This window comes from Wasmannia auropunctata, unplaced genomic scaffold (genome assembly GCF_000956235.1).
Source record: "Wasmannia auropunctata unplaced genomic scaffold, wasmannia.A_1.0 LD335681.1, whole genome shotgun sequence".
In the NCBI taxonomy this organism is placed as follows: domain Eukaryota; kingdom Metazoa; phylum Arthropoda; class Insecta; order Hymenoptera; family Formicidae; genus Wasmannia; species Wasmannia auropunctata.
In genome coordinates this window covers 664-15,574 of record NW_012027209.1, presented here as the reverse complement: position 1 = coordinate 15,574, position 14,911 = coordinate 664, and the positions used below count along the sequence as shown (strand labels likewise).

General features: G+C 33.7%; 3 protein-coding genes across 10 annotated transcripts; 2 read left to right on the top strand and 1 right to left on the bottom strand.

Moving 5' to 3' along the window:
- The first annotated feature begins 24 nt into the window (after nucleotides 1-24).
- On the top strand, nucleotides 25-6,294 carry LOC105456417 (twinfilin). 3 transcript variants are annotated; one of them, XM_011700416.1, is made up of 6 exons: nucleotides 25-365; nucleotides 931-1,260; nucleotides 1,403-1,480; nucleotides 1,605-2,264; nucleotides 2,345-2,463; nucleotides 2,934-3,698. In XM_011700416.1, the coding sequence occupies exons 2-6, from the start codon at nucleotides 1,236-1,238 to the stop codon at nucleotides 3,096-3,098; spliced, it is 1,047 nt and encodes a 348-aa protein (XP_011698718.1). In that variant the 5' UTR covers nucleotides 25-365; nucleotides 931-1,235; the 3' UTR covers nucleotides 3,099-3,698. The 3 variants fall into 3 exon arrangements, with proteins under 3 accessions (XP_011698718.1, XP_011698717.1, XP_011698716.1); XM_011700415.1 differs by lacking the exon at nucleotides 2,934-3,698 and adding an exon at nucleotides 5,709-6,294 and having other exon boundaries at nucleotides 27-365; nucleotides 935-1,260; XM_011700414.1 differs by lacking the exon at nucleotides 2,934-3,698 and adding an exon at nucleotides 5,709-6,294 and having other exon boundaries at nucleotides 27-365.
- Nucleotides 6,018-8,126, bottom strand: LOC105456418 (RPII140-upstream gene protein). Of its 5 annotated transcripts, none has more exons than XM_011700419.1 (5): nucleotides 8,019-8,126; nucleotides 7,337-7,543; nucleotides 6,976-7,230; nucleotides 6,636-6,884; nucleotides 6,018-6,457 (listed from the first exon to the last, which is right to left on the bottom strand). In XM_011700419.1, the coding sequence occupies exons 2-5, from the start codon at nucleotides 7,486-7,488 to the stop codon at nucleotides 6,331-6,333; spliced, it is 783 nt and encodes a 260-aa protein (XP_011698721.1). In that variant the 5' UTR covers nucleotides 7,489-7,543; nucleotides 8,019-8,126; the 3' UTR covers nucleotides 6,018-6,330. The 5 variants fall into 5 exon arrangements, with proteins under 5 accessions (XP_011698721.1, XP_011698723.1, XP_011698722.1 ...); XM_011700421.1 differs by having other exon boundaries at nucleotides 8,037-8,126; XM_011700420.1 differs by having other exon boundaries at nucleotides 8,033-8,123.
- An 88-nt stretch (nucleotides 8,127-8,214) lies between these two features.
- LOC105456416 (uncharacterized protein KIAA1109-like) lies at nucleotides 8,215-13,571 on the top strand. Of its 2 annotated transcripts, none has more exons than XM_011700412.1 (8): nucleotides 8,215-8,401; nucleotides 8,929-9,240; nucleotides 9,322-9,465; nucleotides 9,614-9,936; nucleotides 10,051-12,329; nucleotides 12,445-12,731; nucleotides 12,831-13,134; nucleotides 13,233-13,571. In XM_011700412.1, the coding sequence occupies exons 2-8, from the start codon at nucleotides 8,988-8,990 to the stop codon at nucleotides 13,552-13,554; spliced, it is 3,912 nt and encodes a 1,303-aa protein (XP_011698714.1). In that variant the 5' UTR covers nucleotides 8,215-8,401; nucleotides 8,929-8,987; the 3' UTR covers nucleotides 13,555-13,571. The 2 variants fall into 2 exon arrangements, with proteins under 2 accessions (XP_011698714.1, XP_011698715.1); XM_011700413.1 differs by lacking the exon at nucleotides 8,215-8,401 and adding an exon at nucleotides 8,513-8,785.
- Nucleotides 13,572-14,911: the final 1,340 nt, after the last annotated feature.

The window sequence follows — 14,911 nt, the reverse complement described above, 5'->3', positions numbered from 1 at the left end:
TATCAACGTGTCGATATAATCCATATATGAAATTTACCGTAGTTAAGAATAACAATTCGTTACGATTGTTACGAAATAATTAATTTGCGCTCGTTGTTTTGCTTCTCGCTCGTGTTCTTCCTTCTTTAGTCAGTCTTTTACGCTCTCTAGTGGTCGTGTTTGGTAACTTTAGTGTTCCAATTACTATATTTTACAGTGTCTCTCTGTGTCACACTGTGTAACACCAGGCTCTTCTTGTTGGAAAGCACCCACCGTTAAGCGGTTAACGGAGCGGAGCGCGCGAGCGGCGCGAGTTGCAGTTCGCTGCTCCGAGAGACTTTTAAGCGACGATCGAGAGATGACGAGAGTTATCGAGCAACGCGCGTGTAGGTATTCCAATTATCGAAAATCACTCTTATGCCATCATGCGCGGGTGGCACGTTGCACAAATTCATCTCGATACTTCATATACTAGTAATCACTCGGCTGTCATCTGTGCTCACTTGTACTCACTGCGCGACACACAATGAACTTGCGCATATCACAATCATATCCGTGGACGGCTGGACGAGAGCCTGTCGCGCTTTCAAAGAGTCTCGCTGCGTTCCGAGACTCGTCGAGAAGAAATCTCTTAACTTTTCTCGCGTGTACAAGAATCTAAATTTAAAACCTATTAAATTTATTCTAAAATTAGCTGACGCAGCACTCTAGTCTAATGTAATGCAGCGCGCGCGTGCCATGGAAAATTTTTAGTATTAACATATATGTATACATATACGAGATTTATTGATATAAACATATTTGTTTCTTGATAATCATTATCCAAGAATGCATAGGTCGACAACTTTTTCGATCAAGATTCGCTTCTGTTATCGGATCTTATCACCTTCTCGAACAACGTCCGCCAGAATGTCAGATACATACCGATGCATGCATACTTGATTTATAAAGCTAGATACACATGACACTTGAAGAGATAAGCAGATCCACCTATCGGAGTAGAACGTCTTCCTCGACTAACCTACTTTCTCGAGAAGATACGATATTGTGACTGGTCAATTCGTTCGTCGTTTACCATGTCCGAGTGTTTCCGTATGTTCTCGGCCTAACACTTGGCAATCGGGTGATTCCTCTCTCGGGAAAACTTCGGCGGATAGAAATACATAGAAAGAAAGAACTCTCGAACGTGGTCGACGTCGACGGCCGACGTACTCCGACGTGACGACAAGCAGCGCAACGAAGATCCTTGTGAAATAATGTCACACCAGACAGGAATCAAAGGTAATTAAGCGTGCTTCTTCGTGCGTAAGCGTGATGTGCATCGCCACGACGAAGAATTTTAATGAATCGATAAGAGAGTCTTTTCAACCTTTATTGTCAATTCCTTTTATTAGTAAAGTCGATAATGCTCGATTTGTTTTAGCCAATGATGCATTGAAGAAATTGTTCGCGAAATGCCGTGACGGAAAGATACGAGTGCTAAAGATTTCGATAGAGAATGGTGAGCTCTGGATTATGCAGCAAGAAAATTTTTTTATCGAATCTCACAGCGTTTATTCCGCTGTAAGATTTGAAGATCGAAACAGGAGCATGACATCTCTAATATCTATTTTTTCATTTTCCAGAGGAACTAACTCCAGCTTCTAGTTTAAAGCCAATCAACAAATGGCAAGACGACTATGATAAGATGATCAAGCCACTGATTGTGGAGAATCAACCGGCTTATATCCTTTATAGATTGGACACAAAATCACCAGATTCCGGCTACGATTGGTTATTTATATCCTGGTCTCCCGATACGGCGCCGGTACGGCAGAAGATGCTTTATGCCTCCACTAAGGCTACGCTGAAGCAGGAATTTGGTACAGCCTCAATAAAGGAAGAGTTACACGGCACCGTCCCGGAGGATATTACATTAGATGGTTATCACAAACATAAGAGAAATGATACAGCGCCTGTACCGTTGACAACGGCGGAGGAGGAATTAGCTGAATTGAAGAAGACCACCGCGACTACGGACTACAACGTTGAAACGAGACATCAAACGTTGAGCGGCGTGGCTTTCCCAGTAACGGATGAAGCCAAGCAAGCCATCACGGAACTGGGCAAAGGGATTCACGAATATATCCAATTAAAAATTGAATTGGAAGAGGAAAAGATACATTTAGTCACAGCCTGTGATGTTTCGTTGGATAAATTACCTACTAAAGTTCCATCCGATGCTGCTAGATATCATCTTTATAATTTCAAGCACACTCACGAAGGAGATTACACAGAGAGCATAGGTAAGCGCGATAAATAAATATACCGCTATTTTACATACCTAGTGTAGTGTAAGAAATAATTTTTTTCTTTCTTTTTTCAGTTTTCATATATAGCATGCCAGGATATAATTGCAGTATTAAAGAAAGGATGTTATATTCCTCGTGCAAAGCGCCTCTGCTTGATTTAATTCAGTCTCTAGGAGTAACCATAATAAAAAAGGTTAGTATTATGAATATCTTAATAATTCACTGTAACTCTCTAACTCTGATCCATTATGTAAATATTTTTCTTTAGCACAATTATTGTTTTGAGTTTGAGGGTCATATATTTCAATTAAATGGGCATACTCATTAAATAATAGTTGAAAATTTTTATCAATATTATATATATGTGATATAGATATTCATTTTTAATACAAATCTAGCGTAGTTTGACTGTATTCTGTTTCTAAAGTCTAGTATGCCTCAATAGAAATCTATATACTTTTTTTCTCTTGTGTCTTCTCTCTTGTATTCGTAATAATAATTGCAAACATAATCCGATAATATATATATGCTTTTCTAAGTCTAATATTATTATGTACTACTTATTTATTTATTTATTTATCATTTCTTGCTATTAAAAATTTTTTAAATATATTTACATAAATATATAACTGCCATCTCTGTATTATATAACTGCGATCCTAGTTGGAAGTAAATAGTGCAGAGGAATTGGCAGATAAGCTGGAAGATCCTCCAAGCATAAAAGACTCAGCTGCAATAACTCCTGCAACTCCGTCAACACCTTGTGCTCCTACTCAATCCATACCAGAGAAAAAATCAAAACCGAAACGATCTTGTGTCTTGAGCTAAAACTGGCTTAAAGCATTTGTCTCTGCCATTATTATTGCTTCTTGCTAATTGAAGTGTTTATGATGTTTTGTGCATCAAAATATCTTCCTTCATGAATTCCAGAATTGTGATAGTATGATATTGACATAGGATGTCATTTAAAATAAAGTAATGGGTTTCCAATGTTTCACGTTAGAGCAAATTACAATTATCTAATTATATATATATAAATATATGTTATGAGATAATTTGCAAGTAGCAAAAAAATGTAATGCATCATGCAACGGAAAATTAATCTGTGTTGTTTATCAGCATTTAGAATTAATTTATCAAAGTGATACGTAAATCTAAGTAGCAAAACAGAGTAGACCAGATGGTGTATTTTTCTAAATTTTAAAAGCAAAATTATCATTGTGGAAGGCTTTCTGCAAAACACCATTATAACTATTGATAATAAGTGTGACATGCCTATAGTACAGATAACCCCATATAGTTCATGTTTCACATACAGGTACTGTATGAAATTATTCATTTATGTGAAGAATAGTACCGAGATGGAATTAGATTACTTTGTTTGACATTGAAAGCTAAGCCTCACTTTTTAATTTTTATACTTAGTATGAGTATTATGTCATGTGATAGCAATTGTGTGAAATGCGTAAAATGTAATTTAGTTATACACAGAACCTAACAAATTCTATTCATGTAGAGTTCCTCTTCATTCTAATAACTTTATATACATGTATACACACACATATATATATATATATATTTTACAAGCAATATTCCTATACCTAAAAAAAAATATATTTTCCTAGAAAATATATTTTTATTAAAAATATACTGTACCAAGTATTGAATTAGTTCCTAGTCTTATAAAGGTGATATGTGTCTTTTTAAGTACTTTTAGAGTGAAATTTGAAGGCTTGGCTTTTAAACTCATTCAAATGTTCATATAGGACTTGATAATGTAATATTTTTAATATTGATCTGTGGTAACTTTCATATGTGTGATGAATAGAGAGTTAGGAAAAATTCCATTTGTGCTCTAGATAGATGAAAGGAGAGAAAGAGCTAAAGCCATTCACCTAACTTCTCTATATATTTTCAATATGATAATAACGTAGTGAACGAGTGATAAATATGCAAACGCCACATTAATGTGGATATATTTTTTCGCACATTATTATTTCAGCTACAAGATAGCGATAACACTATATAGTTACTTTACATATAAAATTTTATATCATGTTCTACACTTATTGTAAATGCTACAAAATATTAGATTCTACAAATATGTGTATGATGTAAGACTGATCTTGACGAGTCCTATCAGCTGTTAATGTTACGTGTTATATTTATAACCACTAAACAAAATCGATTTAATCATCCATTACCCTTATATTGAAAATTTAAAAAGTTATGTTATTCAAAATGTACTGAGATCATTATTTAATATATTTATTAATTACGATAATTTATTTAAGTAATAAAATATATATAGGGATATAATGAGGTCTTTCTTAAAAATGATTTTCAAATATTAGTGGACATGCAATTTGGACAGCAGATAGGACTATAATTTGAAAGCCAGCAACAAAATATATGAGAGGCATTCTATTTTTCGTGATCTGTATTTTTTTAACACTTGTAGCTTTTTATAAACTTTTTAAATGTTTTAGTCTAAAATATGCGTGCGGAAAAATAAATAAAAAACAGCTGGGTCTACTTGTGCTATGAAAATAATTTGTGAGCCAAATTCTTTTTTCCTTCCTTATAGTTAAAATATTTTTTATATCAGTACGATTTTTAGATGTTTTAAAGAAATTTATAATTCTAATTATTACTCTTATTTTTAATGAATTATTTAACTTCCTGGTTCAGTTAATAAATGTATAAAACGCAAGAGGAAAGACAATAGTTTTTGGCTCATATTTGCATAAATATATTTGAAGTAATTTTTATACTATATTGGAGATTAATTAAACGTACATATTCTATTTTTAAATTTTAAAAAATCGTGATCCACACATACACACACACACAAAATATTGCTGAATATATTTTAGTTAAGTGTTCATATCAGGCCTATTCTGTAACTCTTTAATGTTATCTTAGCTGTGGATTTTTCAGTTATATCGAAAAACGCATTAAAATCATGAAAATTGTATATCTTGCCGATATTGAATATACTGGAAATAATAAAGCATTATGCAACTTAAACTCACAATTTGGTGTTTCTTTTTATATTATATCCAGTATGATATACATTTATACTAGGTACATACGATATAATTATTAAGGATCACTTGGGTATGTATATAGCTATTGTTAAGGACGACTTGGCGATACACTCCTTAAAAATAGGTATGTAGTATGTTTTTAAGATTCGAAGGCATGTTTTGTTACAATTTGCAGAATAGGCCTGCTATATGATCTACAGCCATATGTCATTATGTAACTCATCTTTTTCCTGGCTTTTCTCCATTTCTGTAGTGATAAATCTCTTAACATGTAACTTTATTCATGCTTCTGTTGATATGTATTATTTATTTCTTAAATTTTTATTCTACTACATACACATTACATACGTGTTATATTATAATTTTTCTTTATAATTTAATTGCATAGCTTGAAATAGCTGCTGGAGCGGAACTTACTGAGGAATTTTTTCAAGAGGAATTGCATCCAAAAATCAGTTTACATCAGCCAAAATTCGCTAAACCCAAGGGTCCACCAAACAGAGGTGCTAAACGCATAACCAAGGTTCAGGAATTAGCATCTTCCGACCAAGAAAATTAAAAAAAACTTTACGTGGTTAATAACGTCAAAATAAAAGCAGAATAGGATAGTAATTTCTTTCATCGTATTTTTGTGCATCCATTGTTATGACGTATGCATGATTCTTATCTCATTTACTTTAATTTAAAAAAAAACAAAAAAGATATTAAACATTTATTTTGGCCTATTCTGTAAATATATGCTCAAAGTACATAATTATTTATTTTGTTTGATCTCTCTATGTCAATTTATATACACACATATATTATATAATATATAAAAGATTTATCAAAAACTTTGCACTTACTGTGATAAATTACATGTAAAATTCATACATGTTCATGTATTTGTTAGAAAATATTTTTCGATTATTTCGCATTTTGCAAAACTTTAGGACAAACTTAATGACAAATGGATAATAAAAATTTAAAATTCACAGATGTCTTTCTATGTATAAGATTTATTTATATAATTATGGATCTATTTGGTTTTCATTATCTTTTTTTTGTTGAATATTCCATATTTTTCTATTTTCTTGGTATAATTGTTTTATTTCTGGTAATTCAGTTGTCATAGATTCTTTTATTTTTTCACGCGCCCTGTAATTATTAAACATATATGTACCGTCAATGTATTAAAATACGTTATCAGTATACCTTATCATTCTTATACATTTAATGATAGCACAATGAAACCGAATGTACATAGTATAAAACTCTTACAAGCAATACCAAATTGAACATTTATCAAAATCATAAAATGGCTATTTTTACTTACTTATACCTCGATTCCATCCACTGTTGTTGTGCGTTTAATACTTCGTCTACAGTTATTCCTGATAACTTAAGAATAAGAAGTGATATACCACCACATACTCCACCTAATGCACCACCAAGTCCGGTACCAACAAGCATCGCTCGAAGCCCCATATTTATCTTAAATAACAATCCTGTTATGGAACCACCCAACATATAATTTTCTATTGCTATCCTCCCACGATATGCCGTTGTACACGTTGTTATAGAACTATAAAAGAAAAAATATCGTTTATAATCTGTAAGTTTTAGATATTATTTATAATCCTCTGTGTAAGTTTTAGATTATAAAGTGTATGTACCTAAAGATAAAACAAAATGTCCCAAGTTTTGCTCCCAATCTCGAGCCCTTCTTTAAAAAACTTACAATAATCGACTGTTGAAGATTTCGTTTTGCATCGAAATGACTTATGAATCGTGTTGCCTCATTATTCGTGATAAAATTATCTACTGTAGTTTTAGTTCCACTCATGCCACCTAGAGCTAGGCCAATTGTAGCACCTGATAGCGTTATATTTATAATAGATTGCAATTCTTTTGTAAACCTGTTATTTTCACTAAAAAATTAAATTAGAATAATGATTCATTATATAAAAATTTTATGTATGCAATTGAAGTAAAAAGATTTTATTAGTTGTGTATGTATATGTAAAAAAAACATACTCCAAAGAAAAAATATTTTTTACTCTGTCCCAACCCAATTCATCATCCAATGGTTTTATTATTTCATTCACAGGTTTATCGTATTGATTAGAATCCTTTTGAAATGGAAATGTGGTCATTAACAGTGGGCCTCTGGTTAATAAACGTATCATCTTCAATATATTGAATAACTTGAATATAGCTAATTATGTATATACGATAATAAATCTAAAACATAAATTTTGAACAAAATTAAAAGCTTGAACGTTTTATAAACATTTCAAATATATAACATTATAATATTAGAAACGAGAAAATATGACGGAAAAAAATTAAATCGAATAAAATTCAAGAATTATTTCCTCATCTAGAACTGTAATATAACCTTCTGTCAACTGAAATCAGTATGTATTCTAATTATATAGAATAAAACTGTACAAAGCAACATATGTATAAGTAGATATTAATAAATATTTCATAGAAATTTAGTTAAATGTCACAGACAATCCGAAAAAATGTATATTTTAATTAGTTTGTACTAAGGCTCGTTCTAGAATACGTCGTATGTCTGGTCGTAAGCCGTAAGCCATAAAAACTGACTAGTCACAATCGAATGCTCTTCTTACATTTGACTGTGAATGGTCAATTCTTACGGCTTACGGTTTACGGCCCGACATACGACGTATTGTAGAACGGGCTTAACACAAGTAATTATACTCGCTGAGAAAAATGCAGAAAAATAACACTTTTTCTCGATGAGTTTTGGAACTTGGAACCCATATTTCAATGTGCTTCTCTCTGGTTCCTCTCTGGTTTCATATATAATTAGGGCACGTTTGCAATCTTTCTCTGAGGAGGAACACTTTGACGCTACCGTACAAACTTACCTTAATAATGCATCGGTGTAGGCATATAACGTCAAGTATGGAGTGGTTATGCGTGTCATTGTCCATTGATGACAGTTCTCTCTCCGACATTTCTCTTCAGGATTATTATAATGACAATAGGATTATTATAATGACAAGCGTAGAAATATGAATGGCACGACAAAATGTCTTGTGCTTTGTACCCGACTATCTAATAAAGGTAAATTATCGAAGTAAAATGTCGTTTTGCGTTCAACAGATAATCGCTTCTCCTGCAGACGAAATCGTTACGATGAATTATCTTTAGAAAAGAAAAACATTAAATTTTCGTTGTATACGAATGAGTAAACGGTTGAACATGCGTCTGGTGGACATAAGACGTACTTTGTTTCTTTGTAATGTCAAATGCTTTAATAGAATTTCTTTTGACATGTCAGCACAATTTTGTCAATTGCTTATTTAAAAAAACACATTAGACGAATAATAAACATTTTGTAGTACAAGCATTTTATACTCGATTGAATTATAATAGATTTTTTTTTTAAACTGCATAGAAATGCATAGGTTATGTTAAGATAAATGTGACAATATAAATAAATGCAAGGTAGAGATAAGTTTTTATGATAGATAAGTGTAATAAATTCTTCTCTTTATTTTCTATAATTAGATAATTACATTTATTATGATATATATATATATATATATATATATATATATTGCATACATACATACACATTTTTGTTTCAGACGAAAAATATTATGAACAATAGTTTCTAATTCAACAGTCGTTAGAAAATAGCATCATCATGGAGGAGAATGAAGTATACAATGCTACAGTCTCATCCTTCTTTGGGATTGAATCAGCATTTTGGAATTACTCCGATCATGTCATCCTGGACGATCTTAAAATGGACAGCAACTTTATATGGTTGCTATGTTCACTAGTATCTGCCATATTCTGGATTGTTTATATTGCTTATTATAATAGTAGAGTGGCTGGTTACATATTGACAAAGTTGTTAAATCGATTTGTTATTAGAGATGGATATGTTAAAGTTGGTAAGAAAATTTGGCACAATTAATATAGAGATTTGCATGACCAGCTATTTTTCAGGCTACTTATTACACTTTTACTTGTAGGATCTGTCACACTAAGTGCTTTAAGTGGGAAAATAATGTTTAGAGACATAGTTTATATCACAACAGATTACAGTTTTAGAATTCAGGATGGTTGGCTCATATTCAGGTGGTGGAGAAGCTATGTCCCTAAAGATGTATCAGAAGGTAAATGTTTTTTCTTAATACTTTGTAGTAACTATATAAAATAATTAATAATACTGTGTAGTATACACTATACATTATTATAAATTAAAAAAATCAAAGTGTATAAAGTAAGAGTATATCTTATAAGAAAAAATTTGCTATATTGTAGATCTCTCGCATTCTGACACACGGCTATCAGTTATGTTAAATGGCTTTGAGTTACATGTTTACAATCGCTGTCAACTTTATGCACAATTAGAAAAAAATTTTGGTCTTACACCACAAATGTTTGCTGACGAAGAAAGTCATAATATAAACAGCGACGATCTGGATGGGGAATCTATAAATAATGCAGCCAATGAAACTCGTCATTCACAAATAAATGCAATCGATGTATCTCGGCATGTAGACAATATCAGGAAGAAGGAAGCTCATGTGATTGCACGTACTTGGAGAGACTTGATACCAGTCATTAAACTAGATATTTGCACAGTTAGTAACAATAAAAATGTTAAATTATCTCTGTTTGATCTTAATCCTGCTTTGCAGTTGTTGACAAACACACTTTTACAACATTGACGTCTTATGTTTCTTCTTCTTTTCTAGGGAAGACTGGTATTCGGTAATCGATTAGTACCAACTACATTATCGATAACAGTGGAGGAAGCACATTTTGTATATTCTACGAAACCAGCAGCATCCAGGCACGATCATTTTATGCACTTTACCAAGTGCAAGGCTGAGAATTTTAAAGTGATTTTGGCCCCTAGCCCGAAATATACCGGAATGGTTGACGACCCACCTAGATACATGGGAGAAGGTTTTGTTGTTTTAAGTTCCAATAATATGGAAGTTTATTATTACATGGATGAACCTGGTGTCGTACCGGAACATCCTGAAATGATACAATTGGTGAATGGAGACATGGTTGAGGCAATGCCTCCCATATGGGGTATCGATATTAAATGTGGAAAGGGCACGGATTTCAGTTATGGTCCTTGGGCCGATAGACAGCGAGAGCATCTATTTAAATTCTTCTTTCCCAACGATTACCAATCACTGAAGATTACGAAATTGCCTAAACCGGGAGATAAAAGACAAGTTCAGTCGTTCGACATTAGATTATCAACATTGAATGAAGCTACAATCGATATACTTTTTAGTAAAAATAGAGAAACAAATGCTGTTCACGTCAACGTAGGACCAGGATCGTATTTAGAAATTACAATGCCATGGATAGTGTTGCAAGATGGCTATACTACAAAGATAACGGGTCAACTTTTACATTTGGAAGCTACAACTAGTCTACAGTATCGGAGTCTAGTCGAAAGCGAGACCTTGGAATTTGGAGTCAAGTGTCATTATCCTATCAAGTGGAACGATTATCAAGAATGGACGTTGAACTTGACTGGATGTAAAGCAACTGCTAATTTAGTTTATTCACATAAGGACTTTTTCCAAGATATGATCAACGACTGGGCGAGTAAAGCGAGACCTGATATTCTACACTTTGTCCCGTATACTTGGAAATTTAGTTTACTTTTGAAAGAATTTGAACTCATTACGCTTTGCAACGAATACAATTGGATCGATTGTTCGTCTCAGAACCAAGAGAATGCGCACATCGCTTTTTGCGGGGAGCTTTTTGATCTTTCGTTTGATCTTCCATTCATAGACTTTCTACCTGTCACAATACCCCTGCGTTTCTGGATTCAAGGCGAAAGCGTCGATCTTTTGTTCTATTTGCCGGAAGTTAATACCAACCGTATTATTTTATTAGCACTCGACAAGAATGCAAAAATCATGACGCGCGATGGATCTCATAAGCACTTGCATGAATTGAATAGGGGCAAGAAATGGAGAAACTTTTGTCAAAAGGAGTCAGGCTGGGTTGAGTGCTGGTCCGTACCGATCGTGGCGTTGAGTATTAATTATATCTATCATCTATGCCCGCCTTTAGGCCCTACTCCGCAAGCGAATATAACAACTCCGGAGAAGGAAGAAATTCTCTTGTCACCTATGCGAATTCCCAAATGCAGGAAATCGCCAGGCTTGCAGTGGGCAAGAAGTGGCGCACAAAAGTTTGACCCGCAGTCCATAGCGCCTGATAAAGTTAGCGTAGAACTTGAAATCGGACCATCCATATTGATTTTATACGGATCTTTGCTAAAGAACTTTATGCATTTGAAGGAAAATTTATTTGGAGATTATCAAATGTTTACCGATATGCAACAAAGTAGAAACACCTCGACGTCCGTAAACGCAGAAAGAAATAAGGATAAAGATATACAAAACAGCAGTATCGAGGCATCCATGGAAGATGAAGAAATAAAATCTAAGCCGTTTGATCCGAGAGATTATAGACCATTGGAAGTGACTGTTGGCGTTACTATGCACGACATTCAAGCTCATCTAATAAAAAATTGCAATGAAAATGATCCACCATGCCCGGTTATACTTTTGGAACGTTTTGGATTTGAAATGAGGAAAGGTTACAAGGAGACGCAACTTCAATTGTTGCTTTCCCCTGCCATTGCTTTAGTTACAGATAATGTAATAAGATCAAATAAAGAACATCATCTAAATCAGGGGCATTTAATGTTGAGTGCATTACAAGTTAGAGGTCACGCTATGTTTAGCAATGAAGAACGAAGCTTAGATCAGGAAACATTAGAGTATGCGTGGTTGATCGAGGTGCAGTTGGGCAAATTAAGCGGGAAGATCACTTCTCCCCAATTACATCACTTCGTTACATCGTTAGAGACTTTCTTGTTAATGGCGAAAAGTACCGAGAACAGTTTACGCCCACCTAATTTACCTTTTCATTGCCACCATGGTCTCGCGCCACTGCAATGTCCAGAGAGCGACGTTGATAAACATTATAGGTAATGTTTTTTGCCTTTTACAATAATAAAAAAGAAAAAGAAAAAATAGGATAAGAATTATTGATCGTCTCCACTACTATTATACTTATTATTAAATGAAATATTAACGTTACAGGTGCCCAAGTTCCGAAGATATAAAATATAGAATGACGAGACTGTCCATAGATGCTGTTGATTTATACCTGCAAGAAGTAGGTACTGCCATACAGTTTTGGATATCTCCGATTCGTGTTGCTACTTGTAATCTTCACGGACATCAAGTAAAGTCAGGCGTTACTGCTGTTCTACCTACAATAGCTATTCGTCAGTTTATGTCTGCGGCAGATTATTTTGCGAATACAAGTAATACTAATACAACTGGTAGTGGTCGATCTCATAATAACGCAAGCAGCCGAATGTCAGGTATTTTTTTTACTGCTAGCTATTTAATTCTTTAAATGTAAATATTTAAATTATTAATAAAAAGAAGTTGTTAATATATACTTCTTACATATGTGATAGGTGATGGATCGGATATATGGCTTGAAGTAGGATCAATATCTTTGGGTCCAGTTGTTCTAGAAGCCGCGATTTCTCTTCCAACTCCAGAACACAATTTGCACTTAGTACAAAATAAATATTTAAAAATGCACGATGAGGCAACAAAACGTTTGTGGTTTTTATGGCCACAGGAAAGTGGAGTAAAGGCAACGAAATGTGGTTGTATAGGAGGTTGCGTATTCTTTGGCAATAACCGGAACGGACCAAGATTTTTTAAACCAAGCTACCATGATCTTCAAGATGGTACTAACATTGCTGCCTACAGGTAGATATTTATCTTTATTGAGCATGTTTGATAATTCAGGAGTTTTATCTTCGCAATTAGTGTCTTCTTGTTTTGATATAAACTATTTTTATTCCTAGAATTCATGAACCTGGTAAAGAGAAAGGATTTGGACAGTCTATTTTGCATGATGGACAATTGGTATTCCACACACCACCATATAGCTTGCAAGATATATCTTTGCAAGATGTATGTTATCCTATGACAGGATTGAAAGTAACAGTCAATCAGGATGGTCCACAAACTCTGAAGAAAAGCATTGAACGTCCAAGGTCGGTGACCGATCATAATAAAGAAGAAAATAATAGTACAAAATTAAATGTTGCGTCTGCAAGTCCATTGATATCTAGTGGAGATAGGAAATCGTTGGACAGAAGATTTTCTTATACATCGATGCGGTAATCTTTGAAAGCTTTGCAGCGACCTTTTTAATTATTTAAATATTTTCAAATAAATGATTATTTTATTTGCTGATATTGCATGATTTAGTCTAAAAATTGCATTTTGTATTTCATAATCTATATCCGTATCGTTAACAAAGTTAAAGTAGTATTAGTTGCTGCATAATTGAATTAAAAAATAGTGCGTATAAAAGTGTAGAGTTGTCTGTGTGATTTTACGAAAATTATAAAATTTTATGTATATCTAAATTTAATTATATAATGTTTTTTTTTCTTGCAGTGGGCCGCATACGAAAGATGTACCATATTCTCGTTTGATTGACGCTAGTCCGGTAGCACAGTTACCCCAGAAATTAGATTCTGATTCTAAATTAAATGCAGAACGCAGTAAATCCATTTTAAATGTACCAGAAATTGAGACTGCACCTAAAAGTAGCGTATCCGATTCCAAATTGGCCGTAGATTACTTTACTGCAACGGAGAATGTAGAAACACTTGAATCAAGCAGCCCGCAGTCTTTGCCTACAGTTTCAACTGAATTTAATCTTTCCACGTCTACACAATCGACTACAAGAGACAGCGAAGGAGTAAATATATCGGATTCTCATCATTCATTATATGCCAGGACAAATTCGGAAGAACGATTAAAGCAAGAGGTAGTAGAAAATGTAAAAGATGTATGTTTGAAAAATTTTTACCGCTATATCACGTCGATCGTTTATATATCGTTCGTAGGTGCAACGTACAGTCTCCATGTCGTCTGAAAATCACTCGGAAGCGTTTTATTCGGCCGATGAAGATATGAGTCACGGATTAAGCGGCAGTCGAACGTCCAGTTTACGTCAATCCATCGTTGGTTCTGGCTGCGTTTTAAACCGCAACGACAGTATAAAGAAAAAATTTTCGTCAGATTTGTCCATTGTTGAGAGCTCGGCTAATGTAAACATCTCGGTGGCGGATAAAGCGCATACGTTGGAGAGAGCAAAGACACAAATATTAAATACAAAGAGGAGTCCCAGAATAAATAGGAACACTAGTTTTCAAAATGAAGTTGATCAATCAACTGAAAACTGCGGTTTGCAAGATTCGTCGGACAGCCATTCAGTATCGTCTACCAGCTTTATCTCTGCTGTATCCTCGCAAGAAGATGTCACACTTGTGAATTTGCATATGCAAGTGAATAAACCGATTGTAGATTCACCGTTATTGATGTCGAGTTACGTCAGTCACTTAACACAGGTACTTTTATATAGAATGCATTCAATTAAAGTGTATTAATGCTTCTGTTAATATCTGTATTAGTCAATGAATATCTAATTTAGTATATATGTGCAGTCGTGGACTGATCGGTTGCGACA